The 15,613-nt window shown below is 37.8% G+C and overlaps 1 protein-coding gene and 2 pseudogenes across 4 annotated transcripts in view; 1 reads left to right on the top strand and 2 right to left on the bottom strand.

Moving 5' to 3' along the window:
• The window catches only part of Slc9b1 (solute carrier family 9 member B1), a 52,398-nt gene that overhangs the window by 27,578 nt on the left and 9,207 nt on the right, over positions 1-15,613 (bottom strand). For all 4 annotated transcript variants that reach the window (XM_028857346.2, XM_037207129.1, XM_037207127.1 and 1 more), the window contains one exon: positions 13,788-13,911. In XM_028857346.2, coding sequence (XP_028713179.1) covers positions 13,788-13,911 — 124 coding nt within the window. The remainder of the gene's footprint in view (positions 1-13,787; positions 13,912-15,613) is intronic.
• Positions 3,932-4,485, top strand: LOC114683148 (annotated as a pseudogene).
• Positions 11,318-13,757, bottom strand: LOC114683397 (annotated as a pseudogene).

Raw genomic sequence — 15,613 nt, 5'->3', positions numbered from 1 at the left:
TGCTGTGGTCATGGTGTCTCTTCACAGCAACAGAAACCCTAAGACAGAAGCTGGTGTCAGGGCCTGGGGTATTGCTGTGATAGGCCTGGCCATGCTTTTGTTTGGAGGAATGTGGACTTTGGGATTTGGGTTTAGGAAAGCAGTAGAATGTTTTAAGCACTACGTAATGGGTCATCCCAGTAGGAATGTGGAAGACAGTGGTGCTGAGGGTGCTCAAGAGGTTTCAGAGGAGAATATTAATATATGGGCTCTAGACTGTTCTTGTGATATCTTGTAGCTGCTTTTTGCCCTTGTCTGAAAAGTCTGCCTGAGGCTAAAGTGAAGAGTTTTGGATTAATTCTACTGGCAGAAGAAATCTCAAAAGAGCCTGGTACAGACTCTTTTGTGTGGTTATTAGAGGTCACTCTTATGCAAATCTATAATGAAAAGGAGTAAACTGAGCAGGGAACGTTACAAAACGTACAGTTGGAGAAAAAAGGAGGCACCAGGAAGTGGAATGGGGCTAAGTCCTATGTTCAAGGAGATAAACAGATACAAGAAAAGCCTGATATTAAAAGGAATAGAGTGGTGACCTCAAGACAAGACCACCCCCAGCTAAGATTTCAACTTGTGAAAAGGAATTAAAGAACAGCTTAGGTCCAGGCATAGAAGTACACAACTTTAATCCTAGCACCCAGGAGACAGAGGCAGGCAGATCTCTGAGTTCAAGGCCAGCATGGTCTACAGAGCAAATTCCAGAACAGCCAAGCTTAGGCAATGAGGGAAAACATGGAAAGCAGAAAGCTCATGGGGATGTAACTGAATGAGGAGATTATGTTCCAGCCCCAGCAACCAACAGAACTTGGCACCTTCAGACCCATGGTTCTGGCTTTAGAGTCAAGGCTAGAAGAAAGGAGTTATGGAATCACTCTCCATGATGAAGGAAAGCTGCTGAGGCCAGGCATGTGTCGGGGGTGTCCTTGCATGGAGGCCTAGAAAGGCCATTGTGTGATGTTGTGAAGATGAAGCCTAGATTGCCGTAGAGACCCCAAGATGTTGGAAATGCCAGAGCCGTGGGATACTTTCCAAGGAGATCTGCTAACAGGAAGTGGAACCAGCCCAAGAGGAAGAAGTGTGTTGCAATCAACAAAGCTGAAACAAGTTGGAGATCTGAAGTAAGAAGACATCTTTTCTCAAAAGCAAGGTAGAACGAGAGGAGTGACTCATCTCAAATTGTCCACTCACCTCAAATTGTCCGCTAACCTGAATAGAATGCCCCCTCTAAATCACCAGATGTCTACTAAGTTATATAATAGGTACACAGGAAACCCACAAGAAGACAAACAAAAGAACAGTGACAGCAGACACTTATAAAAGACATTAGGTCCTGGGAGCCATGGGATAGAAGGATCTCACCGTTCAAGAGGCAGACTGACAAAAGAGGTCTTGGGAATTCCTGGCTCTTGCCATGCTCCTAATAGTTTTCTTCTAGCAAGGTTATAAAACATATATGTACCCACATATTTTCCAATATTTTAATCATATTTCACAAAATTTTATTAATTTCATATTCACTAAATAAATAAGCACTTCTTTCTAAATTTATCTATTTGATATTTTGTCCAACCTCAAGTATAGAACATACAAAATAAATGAGCAAGGTCTGATTAAGTTAAAAGGTGAAGAGAGGAAGGAAAGATACAAACAAGGTCAAGCTAGGTCCTCATGGCAGATACATACACATGACTTGACTAAAACAAAATTAAATTTCACAAATGAACAAACAGAAATTAGTAGCCTTCCTATATGCCAACAGAAAACATGCTAAAAAGAAATCAGACAAAATAATTCTATTCATAATTGCCTCAAAAAATCTTGGAATAAATCTAACAAAAAAATCAAACAATTTAATTTTAAAAAAGTGTTATTGAAATGAGTTGAAAGGTCTCAAAAGCTGAAGTATACATGGCCTCCCTAACCATCAGAGAAATGCAAATGGAAACCACATTGAGATTCCATCTCACCCCAGTCAGAGTGGGAGTCATTAAGGATACAAACAGACAAATGCTGGCAAGGTTGCAGACAAACGGGAACTCACACTCTTGGTAGGAATGTACAGTACTCCAGCCACTATGGAAATCAGCATGAGGGCTCCTTGAAGAAACTAAAATCAATTGGCCATATGACCCAGCTATCCCACTCCTGGGAATTTACCCATGTTACCACATGTCAACATATCACAGAGAGATCTGCATATCCATCTTTACTACAGTACTGTTCACAATAGCTAAGCTATGGAGCCAACCTAGGCACCCAACAGTAGAGGGATGAGTAACAAATATGTAATATATGAAGAACAAAGTTGTCATTTGCAGAAAAAATGGGTGTAATTCAAGACAATCAACTGAATGAGTCTCAAAGAAAAATATCACCTTTCTCTCATGTGTTATTTATGGATTTTATATAGACATAAAAATCATATGTGTATATGATATGAAAGTAGAAGTAAAAGTTGAGAAGGGTGAGGTTGGCAGGGATGAGGGAATTTGATCAAAGCATATTTTTATAAAATGTCCTCATGTATCTCAGAACCATATATAATTTATTATTATTACTTTTATTATTATTATTGTTAAGATATTTTTCTATTCATTTTACATACCAACCGCAGATTCCCCTCTCCTCCCTCCTCCTAATCCCCAGCCTTCCCCCCCAATCCATCCCCCACTCCCACCTCCTCCAAGGCAAGGCCTCCCATTGGGGGTCAGCAGAGGCTGGTACATTCAGCTGAGGCAGATCCAAGCCCCTCCTCCCTGCACCAAGGCTGCCCAAAGTGTCCCACCATAGGCACTGGGCTCCAAAAAGCTGGCTCATGCAGCAGGGACATGTCCTGATCCCACTGCCTGCTTGGGGGTCCCCTAAACAGTTCAAGCTAAGCAACTGTCTCACCTATCCAGAGGGCCTAGTCCAGTACCATGGGGGCTCCACAGCTATTGGTCCACAGTTCATGCATCTCCACTAGTCTGGCTGGCTATCTCTGTTCATTTTCCCATCATGATCTCGATATCCCTTGCTCATAGAATCCTTCCTCTCTCTCATGGATTGGACTCCTGGAGCTCAGCCTGGTGCCCAGCTGTGGTCTCTGCATCTGTTTCCATCAGTCACTGGATGAGGGCTCTATGATGACAGTTAGGGTATTCACCCATCTGATCACCAGAGTAGGCCAGTTAAGGCACCTTCTCAACTATTGCCAGTAGTCTAAGGTGGGGTCATCCTTGTGGATTCCTAGGAACTTTCCTAGCACTCAGTTTTTCCCTATTCCCATGATGTCTTCATTTATTATGGTATCTCTTAACAAAACTCAAATCCAAGTGGATCAAAGACCTCAACATAAATCCAGTTACACTGAACTTGTTAGAAGAGAAAGCAGGAAGTAGTCTTGAATGCATTGCCAAAGGAGACCACTTCCTAAATATAACACTCATAGCACAGACACTGAGAGCAACAATTAATAAATGAAACTGAGAAGCTTTTGCAGGGCAAAAGACACAGTCAATAAGACAAAAAGACAGCCTACAGAATGGGAAAAGATCTTCACCCACCCCACATCTGACAGAGGGCTAATCTCCAAAATATATAAAGAACTCAAGAAACTAGACATCAAAATACCTAACAATCCAATTAAAAAATGTGAGCTAAACACAGAATTCTCAATGGAAGAATCTCAAATGGCTGAAAGACATTTAAGGAAGTGCTCAACATCCTTAGTCATAATGGAAATGCAAATCAAAATGACTCTGAGATATCATATCTTACACCTGTCAGAATGGCTAAGGCAATATATAATTTTTAAAAACTGAACAGAGTTTAAAAAAGAAAAAACATAAAAGTAATAAATATAGCATCATAAAGAGCATTGGGAGCTATAAGTGGCCTGAGGTGGCCTGTGAAAATGGTTCATTACTCTTGTGACCTAGAAGTCCCTACAAAATCATGCAAATAAAGAGGTTCAAATCTTCATGTTCACTTTAAGAACACCAGTGAAACTGCCTAGGCCATCAAGGGTATACATATCCAGAAAGCCACCAAGCATCTAAAAGATGCCATTTTAAAGATGCAGTATGTGTCATCTGGGTGGTAGAATGGCAGAGACAGTAGGTACACCAAGGCAAAAACGGTGGGATGGACTCAGGGCCAGTTGTCTAAAGAGAGTGCTTAATTTTTGCTGCACATGCTTAAAAATGCAGAGAGTGGTGCTGAACTGAAGGGTTTAGATGTAGATTCTCTAGTCATTGAACATATCCAGGTGAACAAAGTATCTAAGATGTGCCCATGAATTTACAGAACTCATGGCTGTGTTAACCCGTATATGCACTCCCCCTGCCACATCAAAATAATCCTCACTGAAAAGGAACAAAGTGTTCCAAAGCCAGAAGAGGAAGGTAAACAGAAGAAAAGATATCCCAGACGAAACTGAAGAAACAAAAACTTATGGCACAGAAATAAATTAAGCATAAAATAAATGCAGATAAAAGTAAAAAGGGGCATTGGGGGAAAGGAGTAATTATCACCCTATTCTGAAAGCTGAGCATAGGAAATTAGGATGAAGGATGAAAAAGGGTGGGAGAGGTGCAGCTTGAAATGTATAATAAGGTCACTAGGAAAAAGTTCCTCTAGTAATGGAAATCAAACACTATATTAAGGGTCCCTGGCTCTATTGTGGTGGCCATGCTGAAGACCACTGGCCTGGTGGGATTGGCTGCATGCAACATTCCACAGGAGAATCTAAGAATCTTGTATACAAAGATTCTTGATAGTCTTGGCCAATTCCTTTGGAATCAAATATCAAAAAATTAGACTAGCATCAGGGCAGCCAGCTAGAAGAGGTGATTCTTCTGGCTGAAAATGAACTATCTGGGCATTTTTTAAAAGCTGCAATGTATCCAAACTGTCTCTATCTCAGGCATCATTAGTAGAATCTCCTCCTGCAAACCAGTGAGAATGGCCAATGTAGTCAGGAAATGTCTCTGATGGGCTGGTGGGAAACTGGTGTACTTAAATGTTGTTACGTAATTCTGATTTACATTTCCCAGTTAGACTAAAATATTGAACATTTCCCCATCTACTTATTGCCCATTTACACTTCTTCTGAGAACTGTGTTTAACTTATCTGTGCATTTGTTGGCTGGATAGTTTGATTTGGGCTCTCAATTTTTAAAGTTTATATATTCTAACTATAATCCCCTAGGCCGTGTATCTGGTAGAGATGTTCTCTCGTTCTGTAAGTTGTCCCTTCACTCTGTTTATTGATTGTAGACTACTTTAAAGTTCATTCCATCCTATTGATCATTCTTGCTGTTATCTCCTGAAATGTTGGTATCCTTTTCAGAAAATTCTTGCCTATGACTGTATCTTGAAATGTCTTCATTAATATGATTAGTAGCTTCGAAGTTTCCAGTTCTTGGATAAAATCTGAAATTATTTTTTACAAAGAGTGACAGAGATGGATCTAGTTTCATTCTTCTACATGTGGATGTGAAATTTGCTTAGTGTCATGCTTTGATGAGGCTATCTTTAATCTATTCTTTGTAGAAAACGCAATGGTTATAGCTATGCGTGTCTATGTCTTGCTGCCATGCTGCTCTGCCATGATGGACTCTCAACACTCTGAAACTGTGAATGGAATTAAACACTTTCTTTTATAAGTTGCCTTTGTCATGATGTTTTATCACAGTAATAGAAACCTAACTAAGACATTTGACTTCTTTTTCTGTTTGTATCCTTTTTATTTCTTTCTCCTCTCTTATTGTTTTGGCTAAAGCTTCAAGAATTATGTTGAATAAGAATGGAGACACTAGACATCCTTGTCTCTTTTTTATTTTGGAGGAAATGCCTTCAGTTTTTCATAATTAATATAATGTTGGTTATAGATTTATTGTATGTATCCTTAGTATGCTAAGGTATGTTCCACCTGTTCCTAGTTCCTAAAAGCTTTCATCAGGAAATAATGCTGAACTATGTCAAAAGCTTTTTCAGCATTTTTTGAGATGGTATATCATTTCTGTCTCTGAGGCTATTATGCACTGAATCACATTTATTTATTTGCACATGTTGAACCTATCCTTGTATTCCTAGGATGAAACCAATCTTTTTATGTGTTGTTGAATTTAGTTTGTAGGCATTTGATTATAAATTTTTGTACCTATGTTCATCAAGGAAACTGTCTATAGTTTTCTTTTTTTTATTTATTTTGTGTGTGTGCTTATCTAGTTTTGACATCAGAGCAATACTAGCTGAAGAATGACTTACTAGCATTTTTTCCAGTTCTATTTTATGAAATTTTGGAGGAACACTGGTGTCAGTTCTTTCAAAGGACTGGATTTTTCCAGCCCTGTGTTTGTCATATTCAGAAACAATATAGCTTTAATTCTGTTCCTTGTTATATATAAATCTAAGTTGCATATATCTATAGGATTTAACTTGGTTAAGTTACATATCTAGGAATTCAACTCATCAATTTCTTCTAGCTTTCCAGTATTTTGCAATATACATTTTCAAAGGGTTCCCTAATGGCTCTCTGGTAAGTTGAGTTCTCATTTTCATTTAATACTATCACTTTCAATTTTTTTTCTCATTTATTTCTTCAATCTCCAAATGTCATCATGAGTGCATTTTAAACACTCTACAAACTTACATTAACCACTTTTCTCACCACTGTGACTCCAGTACTAGAAGGAAACAACTGATGGAAGGAAGGCAATGTTTACTTCGTTTCATGGGTCCTGACAGATTTCAGTCACCATGGGGGGAAGGCAAAGGCAGTGAGGAAGGCTCCACCCATGAATATGGTGGCTTTTCATACGGTGCAAATCAGGAAGAAGAAAGAACGGTGTGAACCAGGGACTTGATGATCTTCAAAGACCTGCCTCTGGTGGTCTGTCCCCACTAGCAAGACCTCACTTCCTAAAGAATCCGCAGCTTTTAAACCAGTGCATCCACTGGGAACCAAGTACTCAAAACACTGGTCTCCGAGGCCATCTTAAATGAAAACTGTAACACAGAGATCCTCCTGTCCCTGCTTCGTAAGTGCTGGGGTTAAAGGCTTGCATCATCACACCTGCCTCCTGTTTTATTTTTGTTTTCCAGTATTTTTCTTCCTTTCTTCATTTTTCTTGAGGATTTTATGTCACTGCACTTTATCTTAGCACTTCAGTATTATATTTCTTCCTTTTTATATTTATTTATTTAATTTATTATTTTGGCTTTTTGAGACAGAGTTTCTCTGTGTAACTGCCCTGGCTGTCCTGGAACACATTCTGTAGACCAGGCTGGCCTTGAACTAACAGATCTGTCTGCCTCTGCCTCCCAAGTGCTGGGATTAAATGTGTGCACCACCACCACTTGGCCTCCTTTTTTAAAATAATGCTTGCCCAAGAATTGACAATATACAATTATAACTAATCTCAGTCCATGTTCAAATAATGCTATATTACTTTACATACACAGAAAGTGCCTTTTGCAGTTCTCTATTACTCAGTGACAGGGATGTTTTTAAGTGATGGAAACACTCTGTAAAAACAATACAATACCCCTAGTACTGGGGTTAAAAGGCATGGGCAGCCATGCCCAGTGGTTTGTGTGGGTGCTGGGAGTTCAAGCCCTCATGTTTGCAAGAGTAAGTACTCTTATTGCTGGGACAGCTCACCAACACTTCTGGACTAAGTCATGTAACATACTTACATAGTGACTGGAGTATTGCGGCTCTGCTTATCTCAGCATCACCGCTAACAGGGTGCTGCAACACAGCACAACAGCTATGATGTCACTAGATAACAGGAACTGTAGAGTACAATTACACTCTAACAGAACCATACTGTATAGAGTCCATCACTGACAGAAAGTCATTACTCAACATATAACTGCAATAAAGTATTCCTGGCTTTTGGTCTTTTTCTTATACCATAGTTATTCATTCCACACATACCTAAACTATAATTACTGAATATACTGTGTTTTGAATAAACTTACCCATTTGATAAGGCAAAGAAAGGGCTTTTTTTTTAACCTTCAATTCTTTTCCTCTTTTCTGTAGATCTGAGGTTCTGGCCTATATAAAATTGCCTTCTATATGAAAACCTCTTGACAGTTGCTGCAAGGTAAATCAATGGAAAATAGTATACCTCAAAAGTTTTTCATCCAAAAGAATTTATTTCACCTTGATTTCTGAAGGATAATTTCACAAGATCCAGAATTCTGGGTTGGTGTTTATTTTTGCTCGCTACACTCCACTCCACCCCTCTTGCTTCCGTCACTTCCGAAGAGAGAGGATGCAATTTTTATTAGGACTCCCATTTAGGCAAGGCTTCTTCTTTGTCTTATTCAGGTTTTCTCTTTCATTTCTGAAGTTTTAACTATTATACTGAGAGGTGTAGATGGATTCTCCCATCTCATTTTCTCTTTATTTACTTATAGACAGCCTATGCAGCCTTGGCTATCCTCAAACTCACAGAAATCCACCTGCCTCCGCCTCTCAAATGCTGGGGTTAAAGGCAAGCTTCAGAAATGGAAAGTGTCTGGAGTATTATTTTTGAATCTTAAACTTCCAAGATTGCTATCCTCATGAAACCGATATTATGATCTTTAAAAACTTCATTATGGAGCTAGAGAGATGACTCAGTGGTTAAGAGCACTGACTGCTCTTCCAGAGAACCCATGTCAAATTCCTAGCACCCACAGGGCAGCTCACAATTACCCGTTAACTCTAGTTCTAGGGAACCAACACCTATGGCAAAACACCAATGCACACAAAATAAAAGTAAAATAAAACCACTGTAATTTACAAGTAAACAAAAAAACCTTCATTATGAAGAGCTTACAAATAAAAAAAATGCCATGCACTGAAATTAATCAGACCCAAAGTCTATACAGTGCACTGACCTTCTGTACAGTTAGAACAGTCAATCTAAAGCTATGAGCGTCACTCTGGCTTTAACATCTTCATATCGATTTGTTCTTTATTGCCAAGGTTTATAACAAATTATTTAAAGGAAAAGACCAATTTTTAGTCCCCGATTAGTTGCTTATTCCATTCACCCTTAAGCATACTAAACAAGTCAAATATATGAAAATACCTGTTAACACTCAATATTATTTCACTATATCTGCTCTATGATGTAAATGTTAAATAAACACTCAGTTAGTAAATAAAATATTTTTTCAAGCAGCATTTTTTTAAATTCAGAAATAGGTTATTTATTAAGACAGTCAAAAGCCAAAATTTAGTTTAAATTCAGAGGTGGACCATGTTTATTACCTAAAATTTTGATTGACCAAAATTTAAAATCCAATAACCTTGACTATACAAATGCTTACTTTTTTTTTAAGGCCCTCCTATATGATAAGCTCATGTTCTGCTACATCATTAGTTTAACAATGTTTAAAATAATCTCATATTATACATAACCTTCTGCATCTTGGTGTTTTTCACTGAGAACACTTCAGAGATCTGGCTCTCAGAACACTGTACTTTTTGTAAAGAACAAGACAAAGCAGAATTGCATTAGCAAACTTTAGTATTCAGAGAGCAGCAGCACAAACAAGTACGTGATAGTGTATTATGCACTGTGTGAATATGTTTGTAGAGAAGGTGAATGTTCTAGACCTTGAGATTTGATGCACACAAATGCTTACTTTTTAATATAATTTATTTAACTTTTTATTTAATGTGCATTGGTGTGAAGATGTCAGATCCCAGAGAACTGGAGTCATAAACAGTTGTGAGCTGCCATGTGGGTGCTGGGTATTGAACCTGGGTCCTCTGGAAGAGCAGCCAGTGCCCTTAACCACTGAGCCATTTCTCCAGCCCATTTTTTTAAGTTTTTTTTTTTTTTTTTTTTTTAAGATTTATTTTATTATGTTATAATGTTCTGCTTCTGCTTGCATATATATCCCTTCAGGCCAGAAGAGGGCACCAGATCTCATTATTGATGGTTGTGAGCCACCATGTGGTTGCTGGGAATTGAACTCAGACCTCTGGAAGAACAGCCAGTGTTCTTAACCTCTGAGCCATCTCTCCAGCCCACTTACTTTTAATATTAAAGAAATTTAATGTATGGTTTTTTAGAACTACTTTGTCAGGGATACCTACATTGCCCACACACCATCTTTGGGCATTATATCTGATACTTTTAATCATAATTATGAAGGCAGCCAGGTTTCCTGTAAGTAATATTTTATATGGTCAAAAGAAGTTACCAGTTCACTTACATTACATTAAGCCAAATGTGCTTAATTTCACCCTCTCCCAGTTTTTGGAGCTCTGGTGTGTTGATTTTGGTTTATCCTTAATATTAAATTTCTATGACACTCAGTTAATGCCACAACCACAAACTGATGACACTTTCAGGGCAAAGCAGAACTGGACAGTCCTTTAGGGTCTCCATCACTGAACTCTGACTGCTCTGTCTTGCCACCTGCCTCAACACTGATATTCTTTAGTTTATAAGTGCATAAGTCACCTATCTACATGGGCTTAAAACCTGATCTGCACAAAAAAATTGTACATCATATAAAACAAATTGGTTTTTATATTCTTTTGGTTGTGAGTCTAGCCTTTAATGGCTGAGTCATCTCTCAAGCCCTAATTTTTTTTTTTTAATACAAAACAAACATCTGTCACACCAACAATCTGACATATATACACAGGCAGAAAAAGTTCCACTGGAGTCATATGAACAGCTTTGCTCTAATATGAGCAACTGCCGCTACGTTTTTACAAGGACCGAAGAGATGTATTCAAAATATTTCATATAGTAAGTACTGCATTATTCTCTGCATATATAAAGGCTGGTTATAATAGTTTTTACTTTACTTGATTAAAAGTATATCTTAAGCAAGCTAACATTAGTGCACTATAATTCACTACAGTTCAGGAACCTATGATATTACATAAAAAAATCCAAAATGTATAGCCACAAAAAGCAAGGAATAATTACTGCCATGCAAGATTTAAGCTAAAAGCTGTACAGAAATCCAGTTTAAAATAGCAGGCTCAGATGTATGTAACACTCAAAGGACAGCAGTGAATTCTCCCAACTCAATAGACTTAGAAAAGAAAATACATTCTCTTTGTTCTTCAAATCTGAGAACAAGCCATCCGTCCTCCATAACAAGAAACCAGCTCTTTAGGGCTGTTTTTTCTGTTTGTTAGTTTTTTGTTTTTTTTCTGAGAGAGGGTTTCTTTGTGTAACAGGCTTGGCTGCTCTAGAACTTGCTTTGTAGACCAGGCTGGCCTCGAACTCACAGAGATCCACCTGCCTCAGCCTTTGCAGTTCTGGGATTACAGGAGTACACTACTACTGCCCAGCTTTACAGTTATTTTAATGAGATGCTTTCTCTCAGTCAAATAATTTTCATACACTTCTCTGCAAATCTCCTTCATTGTGACTTCTTCCAAATTAGCAATAATTTGGCCAATAATTTCTTTGCTATTTCCTTTAACTCTTTGTCTGGTGGTAGGTTTCCTGGATGTTTGAATTAGTGGTTTGTTATCTGTCTCGAGATCCAGACTATTTTGACCTGTCTTGACTCTTCCTGGTGTGCTTTCTGCTTCCTCACCATTAACACTTTTTACAAGTTTGGGGAGGATTTTTTGCTTTTAGCAGTAGCTTTCTGTTTGGCTTTTTCTTTTTTAGATTTTTTTTTTTCTTTTTGGTAGCTGCTCCTCGTCATTTATCTCCTTTTTATTTTCATCTTCATCACTACTGGATTCATTGACAGAATTTCAGGATATCTGGTTTGTTTTGACTTCACTGTGTTTACAGAACTGTTCTGTTCCTTTTTACTACCTTTGCTTGGAGGTGTTTTAGATCTTGGCAATGGTTTACATTAAGAAATCCAGCCGGGCAGTGGTGGCGCACGCCTTTAATCCCAGCACTCGGGAGGCAGAGCCAGGCGGATCTCTGTGAGTTCAAGGCCAGCCTGGGCTACCAAGTGAGCTCCAGGAAAGGCGCAAAGCTACGCAGAGAAACCCTGTCTCGAAAAAACCAAAAAAAAAAAAAAAAAAAAAAAAAAAGAAATCCAACAGCCTCTTCACTAGTTCACTGCTCACATTCATCTCTCCAAGTCAAGAACCTCAGGGATGCTCTTTAGCACATCTCCAAACTCTTCAACATTTCCTCCTTCTCTTTCTATTCGATGCTGCCTTTTCCAAAGAAAAGCCACTGAACCGATGCACATTCTTCTTTAATGTGCCTGGTCTGTTAGCGAGTCATTTTGGATTTCTAAGTTCGACACTTCTTGTTTTTTGTTTTTTTCTTACTCAAAAGAATTCCAAATGTCCTTTTCAGCATCAATTGAAGTGATAATGTGGTTTTTGTCCTTAAGTTATTTATATAATATATTACATTTATTGATTTACATAAGTCAACCCAACCTTGACTGTCTAGAATGAAGCACACCCGATCATAATATATAATCTTAATGTGTTCCTGAATTTGATTTGGAAGTGTGTATTAAGGAACCAGTAAGAACCTAGATCATGTATGTATAAAAGAAAAGGAGAGAGACTTGAAAAAAAGATAGTACTAAAACAGAACATGGAAGCTATGAAATCTTCTTTTCCTACAAATGTTCCTAAAACTACAAAACCAAAATTGGGGTGTGGGGGGGAAATAAGTCATTGACCTAAGTTTGGCATTTCAGTGCTGGTATTGAACTCTGTCTGCAATCCAAACTGAAGAGGGTAACGTTGGTGATCAGCACATTCCTCTTCCTCTCTCATAACAACCACACTCTAGAAACAGCCTGCTAAATAGACAGGGTCATGGGAACGAACAGATGTACAAGAGCTATGTGCAGAAAGTACAATGAACACAGGAGCCCAGAAATTCACAGTCACATGAGGTCTTTTCGAGTTCAGAGAAAAACTTAATTCATGGTCCTTAAAACACTGATGTTAATTAAGAAGCAGCCATTGCTAATGAAAAAAAAGATCAATGAATAAAATTTGCTTTTAAAAGTTCAAAGTTCAAAAGTTCAAAGAACAAATAAAAATACATGAAAACTAAAACTTCAATTACTTATGCTTCACTATATTTAGTCTAATTTTTGTTCTGTATAGGTTATATACAGCTGGTGGTCAAAATCTCTGAGTTCAACTATATAGAATATTTACAAAGAAATAACAAACTAGGGGGCTAGAGAGATGGCTCAACAGTTAAGAGCATTGTCTGCTCTTCCAAAGGACCCAGGTTCAATTCCCAGCACTCAATGGCAGCTCACAGCTTTTTGTAACTCCAGTAACTAGGGGATCTGACACCCTCATACAGACATACATGCAGGCAAAACACCAATGCACTAAAAAAATAATAAATAAATAAATATAAGAAAAAATTATTTATTTGGCAACAATAAGATGCAAATTTTATATAAGGCCACAGCTATTTTAAAATCTGGGACCCAATGTTAAGAATAATTAAGATAATAATTATTAAGATAATAATATTTCTGGCTAACTAAGGCCATCAAAAGAAAGTTTGCAACAAGAATCTTTAATTAATGTGGCTTCTAACTCCCACATTTAATATTAGAATACATGGAAAAGAATAAACTATAAATCAAGTAATACTTTGGTTTTGAAAGGATGAGGAAATATTTATTCTGTCTACATATTGTTCAGAACTGAGCTTGCCATCTGAGGTATATATCATATATATATATATGATACATATGGCAGTGGCCTTATTATCTGCATTTTATTAGGCGCACATACTTCTCATTTTCTTCCCATGTACATTTAGTTCACATACCATCTGTAATTATCTTATTGAATGTTCCTTGCGGAGGACAATAACTATTTGTACTTCTGTTCACCTGTTGTTTCCTTTCCTTAGTGTCCTCATATGTTGAACTAGAAGCAGGAACACTGGAAACCTGAAGTCAAACAAGGAACTCTTTTAAGAACTGTACTCGCCGCATAATTTTATGAATGTAAGCAATCACTACATTTCATAACTAATTTCAAATTACTGTCAACATGGGAAACACCCATCAAACGCTTCAGAAATAGGGAATGTAACAGCAGACTATTTTGCAAGGAACCATGACTCATATGTTACTACAGCTGCATCTCCACCAGTACTATTACCATTTATATACTTAACAAGTAAGTCTCTATTGTAGGCTTAACAATTGAACCTGTCTACCCTTTGTTTATCTCCCTCAGATTAATCACCAAAACTTTCCTGAAGTGAAAATATAACTAAATTAGAAAGTTAAATATGAAAAATTATATAACTGAAAAAAAGAGAAAACCAGAGGTAACTTCCTCAGAAATTCAAGTTTACCTCCACTAATATTTATACATATTTTGATAATTTATGGTATACATCAGTCCTCCCTCCCAACCTTTGAATGTTAACGTAATTATGAAACTGCTGACTTAGTGAAATATCTGTGGTTTGTGAGAGTGCAGAGAAGATTCTCCTAATATAAACAAACAATTCCAACAACAAACCCAGAGTTAACCTTGGAATAGTGACTTCTGTGTTTAGCGTATCTTGCCATGATGGACAGATGGGTAGGTGGGTGGGTGCACATATGTGCCAACACTAAGTGTGCTGCTAACATTCTGAGTGCACTCCTACAGAAGTGTAGTAAAGGCTAAGCTGCACTGATAACCAAGGGCTCAGAGAGTTAAAATGAATGTCTATGATGGAGCCAACACTGCACCTGACTGCTAAGTACACATTCTGTAGCTCTTTGAGACAAAGCTCTCAGATCTAATAACCAGTCTGTTGTGTTCGGGGTAGAGATGTGTTGTGGACTACTATTTTAAGATGTATTACATTTGTTTATGCTGTGGAACATTTGTTTTAATGATGCAAAGATGTGTTGCATTCTTTTATGTTGCATTTGTTTAACTCTGTAAAGCTGTGTTACTTTGCCTGTCTAAAACACCTGATTGGTCTAATAAAGAGCTGAATGGCCAATAACAAGACAGGACAAAGGATAAGTGGTGCTGGTAGCAGAGAGAATAAATAGAAGGAGAAAAAGAGAGAGAAAAGATCAAGGAGCAAGCAAAAAAGGAGAGAGGACATCAGAGGCCAGCCACTCAGCCACACAGCCAGCCACAGAGTAAGAGTCAAAGTAAGATATACACATGAAAAAAAAAAAAAAAAAAAACGAAAAAGCTCAGAGGCAAAAGGTAGATGGGATAATTTAAGAAAAGCTGGCAAGAAACATGCCAAGCTAAGGCCGAGCATTTATAAGAAAGAATAAGCCTCCATGTGTATTTATTTGGGAGCTGTGTGGCAGAACCCCCAAAGGAGCAAAGAGCCAAAAAGTAAAAGTAAAAACAGCCAACAACATAGGTGTTTTCTAGAGTCTCCATCACTGTACGGAATGCTGAACACACAGCAGCGGGCTTTTATTGGGGTTATGGAAAGTCATGAGTCACACACAGTGAATCAGAGCATCCTACTTTATATTTCAGCATGTACAATAAATGGACATAAGTTCAGATGAATTAATCACAAAGAAATGAGAAGCAAGGTGTGATGTTTACAATATCACACAGGGCTTTCTGGCTTAAACACTGTAGGAATCTCTATTTAAAAATAAGCAATTTATAATT

The sequence above is a fragment of the Peromyscus leucopus genome, chromosome 6, assembly GCF_004664715.2.
Source record: "Peromyscus leucopus breed LL Stock chromosome 6, UCI_PerLeu_2.1, whole genome shotgun sequence".
NCBI classification, from domain to species: Eukaryota; Metazoa; Chordata; class Mammalia; order Rodentia; family Cricetidae; genus Peromyscus; species Peromyscus leucopus.
Note: the sequence above shows the minus strand (reverse complement) of the source record. Positions and strands in the feature narration are given on the sequence as shown.